The 17346-nt window shown below is 37.2% G+C and overlaps 1 protein-coding gene across 1 annotated transcript in view; it reads left to right on the forward strand.

Annotated features, from left to right (window-relative positions):
- Positions 1–17346, forward strand: part of SCARB2 (scavenger receptor class B member 2) — a 1439240-nt gene that overhangs the window by 360159 nt on the left and 1061735 nt on the right. Inside the window, exon 2 of the mRNA XM_044060371.1 lies at positions 5225–5344. Coding sequence (XP_043916306.1) covers positions 5225–5344 — 120 coding nt within the window. The remainder of the gene's footprint in view (positions 1–5224; positions 5345–17346) is intronic.

The following is a 17346-nucleotide window of genomic DNA, read 5'->3' on the forward strand; positions in this document are numbered from 1 at the left end:
TCAGCCTAGCCTGCGACATTAATAGAACATGCTGGAGAGACATCTTCCACTGATTGACACTCCTCTGGAATGAGCTCCTGCTTCATGTGAAGTACTCAATGACCCTATTTAAGCAAAACCTTGACAACTGGATGGGTATCTGTCAATTCACGCTGAGGTGGCAGCTATGTTCGTCATGGACAGGGTCATTCAGTGCTGATCGTAGAATTGCTCTGCTAACGACCATTTAACTACGATCAGTGAGGTTACTCAGGTTTTTACATGGCTTGGCTTGTAAAGGCCCTTGGTCATTAGCCAAGTAACTTTCATTGAACCTATAAGGTAGGCCATGGACTCAGGTTGGCATCTGAAACCAAGGGCAATTACAAATCCTTCCTTAGTTAATTTAGAAAACTAAGAAGTAACACTCAGTATACAGAACTCCTACAAAACGTCAAAACCTACTATGATGTGGTGAACATTTCACTAAATTTATTGGCTAGAAAACTGTCAATTTCACTTCTGAGATGACTATCTAAAGTCATATAATACCTGCATCTCTCAACCCCCCTCCCCCCATCATCACTTAAGAACATGTAATGAAAGTGCTGTTCAAAACTAAGAACATTTCCTCCATGGAGCCAGAAAACATACATACCTGTGTGTCAAATAGTACTCAACATGCCCTGATGGAACCTCTCCATAAGTTATTTAACCTGAGCCTAACTGCAGGTTCAGTCCTGGAAGTACGGCATACAGCACTGGTGATGCCACTCCATAAAGGTGGCTGTACTGCTGACCTCAGAAACTTTAGATCCATCAGCCTGAGAAGTCTCATTTGTAAGCTCATAGAATGCATTACATCAGACTTGATTAACATAGACTTTAAAAATGTGTCATCTGGCTATATTTATTTATTTAACATTTGTTTACCGGGAAAGTCCAACTTGGAATGAGCCAGTTTTCAGCAGAGGCCCGGGAAGAAATGCTCCGGATGCATGTCTTTGTAATCTAGATCTGCAGTAATTTGTTTTTATAAAAGGTAGATCCCGGCTAAAGAATCTGGTAAACTTATTTGAAAAGGTAATTTAAACTATTAACAATGGAATAGTCACACTATATACACAGGCTGCCTTGATCTGGCCAAGACATTTGACACCATCCCCATCATAATTAATAAACTAAATGTGTTACAAATTGACCCCTATGTGGTAAGTTGGATAGATAATTAGCTGAAAGACCAAACTCACATGGTGCGAGTGGCAAAGACAATTTCAAAGAATGTTAGTGTGTCATTCAGGGTTTAGTCCTGGGCTTCTTTTTTTTTTTTTTTTTTTTTTTTACTTCTGTGACCTACAGGCTAAAAAAAAAAGATTGATGTCTATTCAAGTTTGTAATCTGTAAACTGGGAGTCATTGTCAGATCCCCCGATCCCAGACTTTCTTGACTGCATTAGTAGTACAACATATGTTTTACAATTTGCCCATAACATAGGAGTAATTTATATTTCTTTGTTACATATTATGTTGCTCGGTCAAGAATAACGTCAATAGAAAAATTGTTTCTAAAATCTATAGGAAGCCCACTATTCTAATTATTTCTTTCACTTCATTAGCTCACAACCTACCATCCAAAACAAAGCAGTCTTGAAAGTACAGTGTCTCACAGCTGCTTACGTGATTGCACTGTTTACAGACTTTTTAGAGGAGTGTAAAGGTCTTAAAAGTATGTTTCTCAAAAGGGGTATCCAGATACTTTTTTGACAGCTCTTTAAATGAAGTTATAAGAAAAAGGAGTAATTTCTTTCTTCCTATTTTAAAAAAAGAAGGAAGGGAACACACAAACTGTGGCCACAGTGTTTCATTTTATTTATTTATTTATTTATTTACATTTGTTGACTGGGAGTGTCCGACTGGATTCCATTTTCAGTGGAAGCTCGGGGAGAAAAGCTCCACAGTTAAAATATACAGACAGTAGTTACATTGGATTTATATAACAATTAACAATTTGATCAACATAGCAATTAATTACTAATATAGTTTCAGATGAAGAGCATAGTACATCAGTAGACAGCTAGAATCTTTATCATCTGCGAAGTACATAACCGACATTAACAATTGTTACAATAAGAAGTTCCTGCTGTATAATAAGTAGTTAGGCTTATGAGCATCTGAGCTTGCTATAATCAAGGTAGTTAGTGGGGTGGAAAGAAAGGTAGTGGGTGGATGGGGTGGGTGATATTAGAGGGGGAGCTGCAAGGGCATAGACAGCATGTTTTTAGGTGCGCTTTTAGTAAAGTTTTGAAGTGGGTGTGTGATGGCATGGAGGTAAGTGTGGGTGGGAGGGAGTTCCATAATTTGGCTATGGCACAAGAGAATAGTGCTTCTCCAGTAGAGTTAGTGGCTTTAGTGACCTGTAAGTGATTTTTGTTGCTGGATCTTAGTGGTTTGGTGGTACGATAGGGTTGGAGTAGATTCTGGACGGATGGGACTTTTAGTGGATGGTTTACTAGTTTGTGGGCGAGTGTGAGTTGATAGCATTGAAGGAGGTGAGGGAGTTCAAGCCAGCCCAGTTCAGCAAGTGAGAGACAATGGTGACTACGGTAGAATGCCCCTGTGGTGAATTTGGCGATTTTGTTGTACCAGGTCTCTAGCTTGTTTAGATCGCATTGCCTTAGGTTGGTATATATTGGAGAGGCATAAAGTAGGGAAGAGATAAGGTGGGAATTTGCTACTGAAATCTTTGCTGCTTTGGTGAGAAGTTGCTTATTTCTGTATAACGCTCCTAGATTTTTGTGGACATTTTTATGGTCATGGATATGTGAATGTCAAATTTTAGTTTATCTATTTCCACTCCTAGCAAATTGGTGTGTTCTGTTGGGTGTATAGTGTTGTCTTTTGCTGCGATGTTAAAGTGAGAGTTGTTTGAGTATGTTTGGTGGGTTGGAAGATGAGTAGTTTAGTTTTGTTTGGGATGAGTATTAATTAGGCATCGGATAACCAAGTTTAAACAGAGGAAAAGGCTTCCTATGTGACTTTTTGCAGTTTGGGTAGGGACTGGGCTGAGCAGATGATGGTTGAGTCATCTGCGTATTGTATGAGTGTGTCAAGTTTGGTGGCAGAGGCTAGATTACTGGTGAAAATAGAGAAGAGTAGGGGTCCAAGGATGGATCCTTGGGGAACCCCTATAGAGACAGGTAGTTGGGGAGATGTATCATTCTGCCATACAACGGATTATTGGCGGTCAGACAGATAACTCTGAAACCAGTTGATGACTCACTGAGAAAAGGATAGGTTATTGAGAACAGAGATGAGTTGTTTCTGTGGGACCATGTCAAATGCTTTAGATAGGTCTAGGAAAGTAGCAGAGGAGCGTGGTGGTGCTATGGTTTGGTCAGAAACCATGCTGAGTATTGGAAAGCAGGTTGTTAGTAATGAGGTAGTCTGAGACCTGAGATTGAATGCATCTCTCTAGTATTTTGGAGAGTGGAGAGAGAATAGCTATGGGACAGTAATTGGTTAGTTCTGTGGAGGGGCCGCCTTTATGGAGTGGAATTATTACGATACTTTCCATTGTTTGGGAATGTAACTTTCTGACAGAGATAGGTTAATCAAGATGGATACTGAATAGGCTAGTGCATCAACTGCGATTTGTAGGTATTCACTTGGGTGGTTGTCTGCTGCTAATTTGGTGGGCTTAAGTTTAGTTAAGAGTTTTTTTTATGTTGGAGGTAGGAACAGGAGAAAAAGAGAAGACAGTGGAGAGATTACTAGTTGAAGGTGTGGGTTGGAGGGGAGGGGGGTTGTGTTGTCTAGCTAATGATAGTATGGTTTGTGTGAAGTATATGTTGAATGAGGTAGCAATATTTTTGGAAGAGTGATGGATGTTAAGAGGAGGGGTACTGACTTTACCTGGGTGGAGGATGGAGTTTATGGAGGACCAGAATTGTTTGGGGTTGTGTTGGGAGGAGTCTAGGGCAGACTGGTAGTATTGGAATTTGTCCTGTTTTATTAGCTTTTTGACTCTATTGCGTAGTTCTAGGAATTTCTGTCTAGTTGAGGGGGGTTTGGTTTTGTGCCAGTGCTCCCAGGCTTTATCCCTGTTTTTAATTTCTGACTTGGTGGTTTTCTGTAGCCATGGGGAGGGTTGTGCTTTGGTTCTATAAAGTCTTATGGGGGCATGGCAATTAAGGATGCTCAGGAAGGTAGTATTAAAAAATTCAACTGTGTCATCAAGACTGAGGTACTTTAGAGGATGCCAGTTACATTCTTTGAGGGATGAGATGAATGTGAGTGGGTTAAAGTTTAGTTTTTTACGTATTTGATGGTAGATGACAGGTTTAGCTTGGTATAGGTGTTTTTTGAGTAGGAATGTTGAGGAGTGATCATTTAGGCTATCTGACAAGCAGCCTGTTATATTATGACTGGGAGCTTTTACTGACTAGTATCCAATCCAGGGTAGTGTGCTTGTTGGAGTTTTTATTTATCCTGGTTGGCGACTGGACTAGTTGGGTGAAGCCATGAAGGTTTAGATGATGGGTTGGATGGTTGCCAGAACAGGATACGTATGAACCTATGAACATTTAATCCTCTTAAAACTAAAGATAACAGTACAACATTCATGTTCTTTCATTTGGTAGGATGGGCCTTACCCCATCCCATCATATTCATGCTTCCTATGTTATGCTGCACACCATTCTGTTACAGTTGTTAAATAACCAATGAGTAAACAAAACAGCTCATTTTGGACATTTCAAATTCTAAATAAAGCAGATCCGTAATTCAGTGTTTTAATAAAAATTCATAGAGAACTAGTATCTCATGAATATACCATCATAAAGTTTGAAGGTTATACAATCAGTATATATAAATGTTGTTCTTTCTTTCTGGTCCATCCAACAAACTTCCATCTGGTTGTGTCAGAATGGTTTTGTCTTTGCTTCATGTTTCCCCTTCACAAGCTTTGCTTTTATTACAAAAGAGGACAGAAAGTAATAGGATGTCCTGAAGAAGATGACATCAACGATGGTGAAGGAAAGCATTGTTTTTCAGATTGGAGGGATGGCACTGCACAAGGTGGCATGAACGCTTCCTAGTAGTAGAGAATGCTGGTTGTCTATTCTGATGAATAAGAAGTTAAGGATATACTACTGCATGAAGGTTTTTAGGTTATTGGTCAGATGTTGATGGGCAATGCTGAAATGAAATGCTTACTGAACTCTCCATGTTTCTTTGTGTCTCCTTAGAATTTTGCACTGGTGGACATCTGACATCTGTAATATGATAAATGGTACAGATGGCTCCTCTTTCCATCCACTCATTACTAAAAAAGAGAAAGTCTACATTTTTTCATCTGATTTGTGCAGGTAATAAATACTGTCCATGATTTTTAAAATCTGTGCTCGTGTAGATCATAGATACTTATTTTAAGTGTAAAGTTGTTTCCTTTTTGTGTAGAATAAAAATGTGTATTAGTTTTCTAAAGTATTTTATAGAAATAAATTGCATTTTTTTGGTTTCTCCCTTTTTAATTTCTCCAAATCTTTTGGGTTTCTAATACCATGATGGGAATGGACCCCATTCTTAAGTCAAAGTACGATTAAAGTTCTTGAAATTAATATCGTTTCAATGTTTGATGTTAGCCAAAAGTGCTGTTCACAGCACCCGTAATGTGCCCAGTAATCCTCCTGCAGTTCGTATGGAGTTACATGTATTGGTAGCATATCTATATATGATTGTAGACACTTTTTGTAAGACCCGTCACTTCCACTACTATTGGAACTAAATGGGTATCTTTCTTTCACATGGCTCTCATTTCTACTTGCAAATCCTAATATTTTATGATTTTGTGTCTCTCTGTACGCAGGACGCTGTAGTCACTGGGTGTGGCAATTTCAATGATCAATGCTACTTTTGTCTTCTTTTCTTGGACCACTATATCAAGTTTTCTAACATCTATATTTTGAACAGTTGGTAATGGATGATCCCATATGATGAATACTTCATCATTTTCTATGATGGTTTGTGGCAATTTCCAGTGTTTTTCAGCCACTTCAGTACCATAATGTTTGCACAGTCCCCAGTGCAACAGTCTCACCACATTATTATGCCTTTCAGTAATACAGTCCTTCTGCCATTAGTATGTTGCAACCAGCAATGAGGTGTGCAACTGTTTCTAATTCTGTTTTACAAAACCTACATTTGTCTGTTTCTCCTACATGTTCCATGGACTTTGTAACCCAACATGTACATAGCCCACTGTCTTGTGCTGCCAATATTAACTTTTCATCTCTTTGTTTGAATTTGCCTCTCCTTAACCATTCCTGCATTCATTCTTGATCAACATGAGGTTCATCTAGGCGTTTTGTGTACTTGCAACTATATTTATGCATTTTCCACATTTCTTGCCTTCTCATCTGGTCCTTCACCTTATATTCTTTCTTTTGTTTTTTGGCACATTGAGTTGCTGCCCGTTTTTTTCCATTTGTGGTTTAATTTCCTTTCCTGCTTGATGCAGATACGCTTCTGCTAGCCTAAGCAGGGAAGTCATCTTAGATTTATTCTCCTCATGTTTCAAAATTTTCACTTCATTTGGGTCTTGTGAGGTCAGCAGATGTGTGTGGAGTTCCACAATTGCAGATCTGTACATGTAATCAGTTTCAAGGAGGCCCATCCCTCCTTCGGGATGGGGAATATATAATCTTGGTATGCACTGATTTTTATAAATCATTTTGTGAACATGAAGCATCCTTGTTTTCCTATCTAATCTATCGAACACATTTTGGGGCCAGTCAATCACTCCAAAATTGTAAGTTAGAACAGGAAGAGCAAATTGGTTTATAGCTTGGATTTTGTTCCTGGAGGTCAGCACTGTTTTCAGGATTAATTTGTCTTCTAAAGTACTCCTTACTAAGTTTTATTCACATTTGCTCATGTTTTATTGTTGATCATTCATCAATTCCCAAATATTTATACACTCCCTCTGATGTTTTCTTGGTGCTGCAGTTTTCCTGCTTTAAAGGTTGCTTTTGCACATTTATCAAGACCAGATTACATTCTTATGTCCTCTGAAAAAGTTGTGACAACTTGCAGTTGTACTCTGTTCCTCATCTGATGAGCTATACAGTTTTAAATCATTGACAAAGAGAAGATGAGTTGTCTTTACACTTTGTTGTTTTCTGTGAGCCAAATTATAGCCATGGTATCAGCTGTTAAGTAGACAGCTAAATGGGTTAAGGACAAGACAGAATATCAGCAGTGACAGCGAGTCACTCTGGAATATCCCCCCTTGAATTTTTATCTCTGGAATAATAATTTGTCCTTTATCATCATGGCTTAATTGCAGAGTGGTCTGCCACTGTTTCATGGTCACTGTAGCTGATCAGTGCAGGGTGTATCTTGTACATTTTTAAGTACTCTTTTTATCCATAAACGTGGGTTACAATCAAAATTTTTTTTGTAGTCAATCCAATTCTTCAGCTTTTTACAGTTTTCCACTATGACTTTATTTAACAGCAAATGATCCCTTGTTCCATATGACTTTCTTTTATTGCCCTTTTGATCTATTGACATAATGGAGTTTTCTTCTAAATGACTGTAGACACTGTCGGCATCAATTCCAGTGTACAGTTTATATGTCGTCGGAAGGCAAGTCATTGGTCTCTAATTTTTATGGTAGCTTCCGGGTTCACTCTTGAGTAGGAGCATTGTTTTTCCTGTTGTTAGCCAGGTTGGTGTCTGTTCGGGGTGTGCATATAAATAGTTCTTACTCATGGCTAAATCTTCGTGCAAAGAAGTTAATATTTTTAACCAGAAGTTAGGCACTGCATCTGGGCCTGGAGTTTTCCAATATGAGGCTTTTATTAACTTTGTTTCAATCTCTCTGTTACTTCATCCCATTTCATATCCTGTACCTTTAAACTTCTTATTCTTTCTTTTTTCTTCTTCTATCCATTTAACATCTTTGTTAGGTTCCACAGGATATTTATAGATAATCCTCCAAACTCTATTTCTTCATTTTTTGGTGGTCTTTCAATTCCTTTTACATTGTTTCCCAGTTCTCTATAAAACTATTTTGGGTCATCAATAGATTGCTTATTTTGTATTTTTCCTTTGTATTTATTTGCGTATCTTCTAAGTTTTTCTACCTGTGCTGAAATGTTTATTTGCAATAATGCATAATAGATGCTGATCTGTTCTAATACTGTGCATTGCTTTTATCACATCTGTCTTTCAAAGTATTTTTGTTCTGCTCCCTCTTCTATACTTCTAAGAGTGACACTTCTTGTCTTAATTGCTTTATAGTTTTTTCTATTCGATACATCCATGATTATATTCGATTTCTCCCCTTCCTTTCCCCTCACTACCCTGTGTTCTTGTGGTAGAACTTTATCAGTTATTAATTTAGCTGCACATTAACATATCCTGTTTACTTTTGTTTTATCATATGAATCTCTATGAACAGTGCTAATTATTGCGTTCATTTGTTTTATCAAACCTCTGACTTTTGGGGTTTTATCGACCTTCTGTAGCCTGTTTCTTAAGTCACGCAACTCTTCTCTTAGCTCATTTTCTTCTAAACTGAGGGCACATTTTTTTTCCATTTCCTGCAGGCTTTCTATAGAAAATTATATTGCATCTTCCTGTGGCACATTCTCTTCAGTTTCATACTGTGACATCCATTGTTCTGTCGTATTTATTTATTTATTTTACATTTGTTAACAGGGGGTGTCTGACTGAGCCGAAAAGGCCCTTTTTCAGGCAGAGGCTCGGGGAGAAAGGCTCCACAAAGAAAAATTACAGATACATTTAGTTATTTAGACATGATCAGTATACACACAAATTACAAAAGACATATGTTTTTACAGTGGTATGCGGCACATCAGCAGTTACAGTGGAGAGAACAAACAAAAAAAAATATTAATTTAAAAATAAAGGTAATAGATTTGTGGTGTACATTTGAAATTTGGAACATAGGTAGAATACATACATAGTACACAGGTACAGTACATACATTGTAGATTAGCCAGTGTTTGTGAGTAAGATTGAAAACTATTATCAAGTACTCTAGATTTAGTATGTATACCTTATCCGCTTTCACTAGCCTGGGGAGAAATCATGGCACTGCCAACTTTTCTTGAGATGTTGCCTGATGAGGTCTTTAAAGGAGGCTTTGAATGATGTGTTTTGAATGCTAGTGGGGGCAGAGTTCCATTTTTTAGCCACTGAACTACTATATAGCGCATCTCCAAAGCTATTGTAGCTGTTGGTGACTTCTAGTAGTAGTTTGCTTGATGATCTATGATATGAGAACTCACTGGCTTATCATTTAACATTAACTATGTCAGAGTTTCCACAGTTTCCTGTTCCTTCCCTTGCCATCCAGCTTCAAGTGGATGTTTATACTTGTTTCCTGTGGAAGGCTCCAAAATATCTTCATATGGCACCTGACCAATTGCTTCCCGTTCCACTGGTTTCCCCTTAATTTGGAGTTCCATTGCTCTATCCTTTTGTGGTGCTTTCTGAATTAGATTTTCTACACTGAATCCTTCACTTTGGAGGTACTCCATAACATCAGTTTCTATTTCTTTAACTTCTCCATTACTAATCTTCTTTTTTTCTTTGTCTTATTTTTTGTATTGTAAAGTCTTCCATGTCCAGAGTTGCCTGTATTTCTCTTCAAATATGTTTGGTGCTGCTCTTTTTGTATTGATTAGTTTTGCTTCTCCTTTGCGTAGATGTAACACCATATTAACTGTCTTTTACTATCCCATGTCCATAGTTCTTCAGACATCTCCTGATATTCCTGTTTCTCCTTACTTTGGGGACTCATTCCATCATGCTGAGATGTAACCTGTATTAGAGCTTCTACATCAAATCCTTCACTACGCAGGCACTCCATAACTTCTACTTCTATCATTTTCACTTCTGCTTTACTAATCTGCTTTTCCACATTACACCTTTGTGATATTATTTTTTATTGTGAAATTTTCCATGTCTGGATGCCTTTGCCTGTATTTTTCATCAAATATCTTTGGGGCTGCCTTCTTTATGTTGATTAATTATGCTTTCACCTTTGTATAAATATTGCACCATATCAAATCTCTTTTTCTTTCCCATGTCCATATTTCTTTTTTGTACTTTTCAAAAATGTCTAGGTTTTGTTGTTTATATTTTCACACTTCCTCAGATGCTTCTTTTTCCAAACAGATCAAAGTTTCTTGGTCTGTGTACTGTTTTTCAAAAATCTGTTGTATTAATGACCACAGATTTTTATTTGAAGCTTCTGACAGTTTTTCTTGTGCAAGTATTTTTCTTTCCTCTAATTTCTCTCTTTATCTTTTTGTATATCTTGTTTCTGGAAATTCTGGACTTTTTCCATAATAGTAACAATACATTTCTTTCTTATCTTCAATCATCCACTCTATTGTCTTTGTCTCTTCTTTGGCCTATCAGTTTTTGTGATTTTTGTGGACTGCAACTTCCATCTACAAGAGGAGGCCATCTTCCCCCCTGGGTCTGGCCTGGCCCCATTGTAGGAATGTTTCCATATTTTGAGGATTCTACACTGTCATTTTTCCAGTCCTGGAACCAGTGCGCCTACCAGGATTGGGCACTTTTTTATCCTGGGTCTTGTGCACCCAGCTATCTTTTTTAATTTTTGACCTACTTCTGCCCATGATATATGCTATATAAATACAGTCTATATATCAGTGTCACGTTGGTGAGATTTTGTAGGAAAACAGGGTCCACCTCGTGAAGGTATTCACCAAGACTTCAGGATGAATTCAATTTCAGCACCACTACTCTCCTTTGTTTGCTGAATTTTCATCTCTCCATTCGGACCACAGTTTTTCAGTATAATGATATCAATGCTACTACAGATATTTTAAATTTGCAGATTTTAGTTATTTAAATGAGAGTTGAAACAGTAGCTAGGAAGTTGTAGCAACCTTGTTAGATACTAAGCATTTTATTGACTGAGGGTATTGTATTGTAGCATCATTTTTTTGTGGTGTAGCACAAAAGTAGCACCATTTCTATTGGAAATTTCCTTTATAAAATGATCAGGTCTGGTATGCATAGGCATTCATTGTGCATCAGAACAAGGGCTGCTCTGAATGGCTCTGTTGTACAGCTTGCCAGTTTGAAATTATGTATTTACGTTTCCTAGTGCTGCAAAGCAGAACTGAGAACTCTGCTTAGTTTTGATATGCTAACTGATGCATGTGCATGGATGGAGCAGAAAGAGCAGAAACAAGCTCTGCATGGTTACCAGCTACAAATCTAAGCAGGGCAGAGCACAACTCTTGTGTATCAGCCTCGGAAAAGTATCCCCAGTATACCCATGAACTTAATATACCTAATCCAGTGTTACACAACTGTTGAGAAAAGGTGAATTCTCTCACTGCTGCTGAAAGTGCTTTTAACAAAACATTTTCACTGAAATAATAATCTGCCAAAATGCCATTGATACATTGATTGTCTGCCTAACACGCTACAGTCAATTGTTGTGATTCAAAGCATTCATGAGGAGGTGTCTGATTACCCTATAATACTGTGCAAATAAGTACAAGGTTGCAAAGTCTACTCATGGATTTGGAATTGGAGAGTATCTGGAGGTACTGGAATAGTGTTTACTTTCAAGTGTGAAAATAATACACACATTTGGGGCATAATAGCACAGCTGGCAAGCATCTGCAAAGTAAGTATGTGGAAATGTTTTGCCCTAGTGTCCAAACTTTTGTAGCAAGTTCTTCTGCAGACCATATTGCCATCCCTATCACTTATGCGATTATTTACAGTATGATGATTAAGCATGCAGCAGCAGTGGTGATACTAATGATGGGCTGTACTGCCAGCTGATGTAGTGCTGTGAGGTGGATACTGACAAAGTAAGAGTTCTTCCAGGGAATGCAAATATTTGTAAGTGTGCATTTTATTCATCAGAACAGCAGCACAAAGAATGCTAGCTTCTGCTTGGATGTCTGTGAAGCACATTTTTTCCCTTTTTTGCATATAATTATGTCTGCATTTTAAAGTGTGTTCATTTGCATGTCTTTATGTAGGAGACAAATATTTATTTATTTTATTTTACATTTGTTTACTGGGAAAAGTCTGACTGGGCAGGGATGCCCGTTTTCAGTGGAGGCCCAGGGAGAAAAGCTCCATACAGTAATACATAAGATATTAAATAATACAGTAACAAAAAAGTATCGTTCGAAATAACTATACTTTGCAAACAGCGGATACCAGAACGCTACAAATCGCCGATCACCTCACGAATACGTGCATGTTCAACATATACCAAAGGCAAGATAATGACAAAGATAAAAACGACTTTATTCCATATATTGTTTAGCGCTTACACTCACTATGACACTAAGAAAAGTACTTAGGGACATGGAACAATACAAATTGGGGAAAGTATACAACTGGGGGAAGTACCATCAGAATACTCAAAATCAATTTGCATATGAGACACCACAGGGTGATACATCTCCCGAGAGTAGAAATTTTCAACAGGCTCACAGGACAGGGAGATACACCAAGTGGACAAAAGAAAGAATGTGGAAGAGAAAAGATACTCGTCCCCCGAGAAATTGGTAAACGAACCTCGTTTACCCTTCACCAACAATAATCAGGAGCCGGATATGAACGATTCACAAATTTTACAGGAAGGTGTAATAAGTAGGTGCAAAAATTTCAAAATATTTAATTACACTCATATGAGTTTGAACAAGGCTCATTTCAGCCTGTTAGCAAAGGGTATGAAATTTATACCAGTCACATGCTTTAGAGTAGTGGATTGTATTAGTGAAATTAAAAAATATGTTAGGAAGCTTAATTTGGCTTTAATGTTCAAAAACAAAAATGAGTACAAACAAGACAGTAACAATTTGTTAAAGAAGAAGAGCTGTCATATACCTGTTATGAACAAGGATGTTCAAAGGTATGAAAGAATAGTTACACAAGAGATTTATCAGTCTAGCAACAAGTTTGCAAGGAAAAGAGTGAAGCACAATGTAACAAAAGAAGAATTAGAAGTATTAGAAGATTCAAGAGAAAATAATAAGCTAAGAGTTATGTAGCCCGACAAGGGCGGTGGAGTTGTGATTTATGATGCTATAGAATACAACGCAAAAATGCACGAAATTTTGCATGTTCCAGGTAACTATGAAGTCATTTCTACAAATGAGATCAACATTGCATATAGAAGAATAGACCTATGCATTGAAGAATTTCTATTGGACAGTAGGATTACTGAGGAATTATATAACTTTTTTAAGGTAGAGCATCTGGTTATGTCTACATTAGTAGGTATACCAAAGGTACACAAAAACGTCAACAATCCTCCATTCAGAACAATAATATCAGGAAGTAAGTCCAAGACCTTTCCTTTGGGAGTGGCTATAGATTATTTGCTGAAACATATATATATATGAGAAAGTGGAACATATGATCAAGGATTCCTGGGAATTTTTAATGAAATATCCAACCCACCTAGGTAATAAAGAACTACTATTTGCTTCTATAGATGTAATTGATTTGTTTATGTGTATCCCTTAGAATCAGGGGATGGAAGCATTTACCAACAGTATTTATAAACATAGTGATTTGGAATGAGACAGAATTAGGTCGATTACTGAACTCATGTCCATAGTTTTGGATAACAACTTCATTTACTATGAAGGTGAGATGTTTAAGCAAACCAAAGGAGTAGCCATGGGGGCAGCGTGTGCCCCCATTTATGCAAATATGGTAATGTTGGATTGGGAGGAGAAAGTAATATTTAACAGTGAGTTTTTTGACAACATTAAATATTACTCACGTTTCTTAGATGACATATACATCATTTGAGAGGGTGACCAGATCACCTTCAACAACTTTTTGGAATACCTTAATAGAAGCGATGATTATTTGAAGTTTACATCTATGAGCAACACAACAGGGGTGGCATACCTGGATACTTTGGTAACAAGGGAAGCTAGCAACTTTAAGTCAAATATACATAGGAAAGAAACTTTTTCCAATTCATATATTGATTATGATAGTAATCACCCAAAGAAGTCTAAGAGAAACATTTATAAGGGACAATGTATAAGGGCTGTGAGAATGACCTCTAGTTACCCAGATATGTTAGAAGAAGTGCAATACATAACTTCATTATTTAGTGAAAGGGGATACAATAAGGATATGATGAACAAAGAGATTTCATATGTAATAAACCAATGGGGGAAGAAATATTTGCCACTGTTAGGAATGAAGTATAATACAGCATTAGATAGTGATATTTTTAAGAATAGTAGTACAAACAAAAAATCGTTTAGCAGGGCTTGCATTATAGAATATGGCCCGTATAGTAATCAGATAAAAGAAATTATGATTAAGAATTGGCATACCTTGTTGACTGATGATGAAAAGTTAGAAATTTTAGGTTCTAGACCGACTTTTGTTTACAAGATGGGTCAGAATTTGAAAATGATGTTAGAGAGAGGTTACAAACGAAGAAAAACAGGAAACCTTACACACACAACAAAATGCGGTACATGCCATCAATGTACTGTGATTAATGAAAAGACAGAGACTACCTTAAAGAATTACAACAGGACAAAAATATAGTTTAAACGAGGAAATTGCAACACAAAAATGTTGGTATATTTGGCCAAATGTATGGTCTGTCCCTCATTCTATATAGGCAAAACAGAGCGAAATTTCAGAAAGAGAATCTATTCGCACCTATATAGCATTAGGACGAAAGACCAAAAAAATGGTTTGGCCAAACATATACTTAGCAAAGGCGAAAACCATCATTTTAAATTTGCTATTTTAGAAACAGTAGTTAGTAATCCTAGGGCTGGAAATATTAAAGAGTATATTGGCATACAAAGAGATCTGTTGGCAAATACTGACGGATGCCACAACCTCACCCGGATTAAATGACCACATATCAGTTAAACCATTATTAGAAATTAGAAACTGATGGATGCAGTGAATTTTACTATATATACAAATTATAGTTTTGGATAGACATATATTTTTAACATTTCACATTTCATATTTTTCTATATACATTTTTTTATTTATATATATTGTGTTATTATGTTGTTTTTAAAAAAAATTTATAAATAGAAGATATGTTGTTTTGAGCAGCATACAGCTTTAAGGATTTGAAATGGATTTTGGAGCCAAACAGCTGTATTTAAACTTGATGGATTCACAATTTGAATGTTCTGAGGAATCTCACGGTATAGTGAGTGAAAGCGCTAAACAATATATGGAATAAAGTCGTTTTTATCTTTGTCATTATCTTGCCTTTGGTATATGTTGAACACGCACGTATTGGTGAGGTGATCGGCGATTTGTAGCGTTCTGGTATTCGCTGTTTGCAAATAATACAGTAGTAAATACAGAATAAAAATACAGTGATAAAATAGTAAGTATAGGTAGCATATAGTATAACTCAATAGTAATGCACAGAGTACTGCAGACAATTAGAGAATACATTTTCATTTTGGACAACATTTGTAGTTAGATGGATGTTTTTGGCTAGTTTAGAACATATGTTTAGCAGAAACAGTATTGAGATTCTTGACTGGTTTATACATTTGATAAATATAGTTCAATCTCAGTGTTTAATGGTGAACGTATATGATGGTGGCATCAGTAGGTACAAAGTGATGCACAGTAAACTGTGAGAGTATGCAGCACTAATAGTAACTGTGAGAGTATGCAGCACTAATAGTAATATGCATACCATCTGGTTTTATGGTGTAGTAGTACTAAAAGAGAGAGGTTAGATGAGCGAGAGGTGGTGTGTGTAAGAGGGTTGGTAGATTTTACCCAGGGCTAGTACATGAGCAAGTCCATGAGTTAGTTAAATGTAACTTGAGAAGGCACTTAGTCACGTGTATTATTTAGTGACCGGATGTAAAGAGGGAGTGAATTCCAGGTTTTTGCGACAGTAGTAGCATAGAGGGAGTCCCCTGAGTTATATTTTCTTTTAGTTATGTCATTTACTGCTTTGTTGGTGGTACTTAGTGGTTGATTGCTAGCATAGTGGTTTAGGAGTCCCTGTAGGGCTGGGGTTTTCTTGGGCTGATAGAGGATTTGGTGGGCCGTGGTAAGTTGGCTGAAAGTTAGTAGGCCTGGTAATTCTAGCCAGGATAGCTTTTTAAGGGATTGGCAGTGATGGGATCTGTACAGTGAGTCGGTAGAAACTTTTGCTATTTTGTTGTAGTAGATAGTTTATTTAGATTGGTTAGTAATGGAGAGGCATATAGAAGTGTGGAGAGTAGGTGGGTTCCTGTAATGGTGATTTTACTTTCGGAGGTTAGGTAATTTTTGCATCTATAGAGGGTACCTAGCTTTTTCTGAACCTTTGTGATAGTTTGAGCTATATGTTTGCCTAATTTCATATTGTGGTCAATGATTACTCCTAGTAGTTTAGTATGTGTAATGGGTGAGATGGGGGTATTGTTAAATTGTTATTTTAAATTATGGAATTGGGTCAGTAGCTGGGTTTTTTTAGGGTTAAGTATTAGTTGTGAGTCAGAAAGCCATTCTTCTATTGCTGCAAAGGGTTCTTGGGTGATTTGTTGTAATTGCTGGAGTGATGGGGAAGACCATATTAGGGCAGAATCATCAGCATATTGGACTAGGTTGGCATGGAGGCTAGCTTTGTGTAGGTTGTTGGTGAATATGGAGAAGGGAAGGGGTCCAAAGATGGATCTCTGAAGGACACCTACGTTCATGGAGAGAAAAGAGAATGGGGTGCTTTCCCATTTTACTGCTTGTTGATGGTTTGGGAGATCATCTTTGAACCATGATAGAGTTGAGTTGTGAAGTTAGATATCTTGGAATGTGAAACCATGTGAAAGACTTTGGATAGGTCTGAGAATATGGAAGAAACAAGATTACCTTTGTTTTGCTGTTGATTTATGGTGTTGGAGAGGCTAATAAGGGTGGCAGTAGTACTGTGGTTTGGGCGGAACCCATGTTGTGTTTCAATTAGGAGATTATTCGTTAATAAGTAGTTTAGTGTTTGGGAGTGAACGCATTTCACACGGATTTTGGAAGGGTGATAGTATGACAACTGGACGGTAAAGTCAGTCGAGTTGCCACCTTTGTGAATTGATATTGTATGAGAAATTTTCCAGAGGGGTGGTATATGCTGTTCAGCTGTAGACCTGTTTATTAGTATAGCTACAGGATAACAGATTGCTTTGGCAGCAATCTTGAGGAATTCACGTCAGAGTATTTCAGCTGCTAGTGTAGTGGGTTTTAGTTTTGTTAGATATTTATATTGCTTTGGCAGCAATCTTGAGGAATTCACGTCAGAGTATATCAGCTGCTAGTGTAGTGGGTT

Source organism: Protopterus annectens, chromosome 2.part0 (genome assembly GCF_019279795.1).
Source record: "Protopterus annectens isolate FY-2018-M chromosome 2.part0, PAN1.0, whole genome shotgun sequence".
Lineage (NCBI taxonomy): Eukaryota > Metazoa > Chordata > Ceratodontiformes > Protopteridae > Protopterus > Protopterus annectens.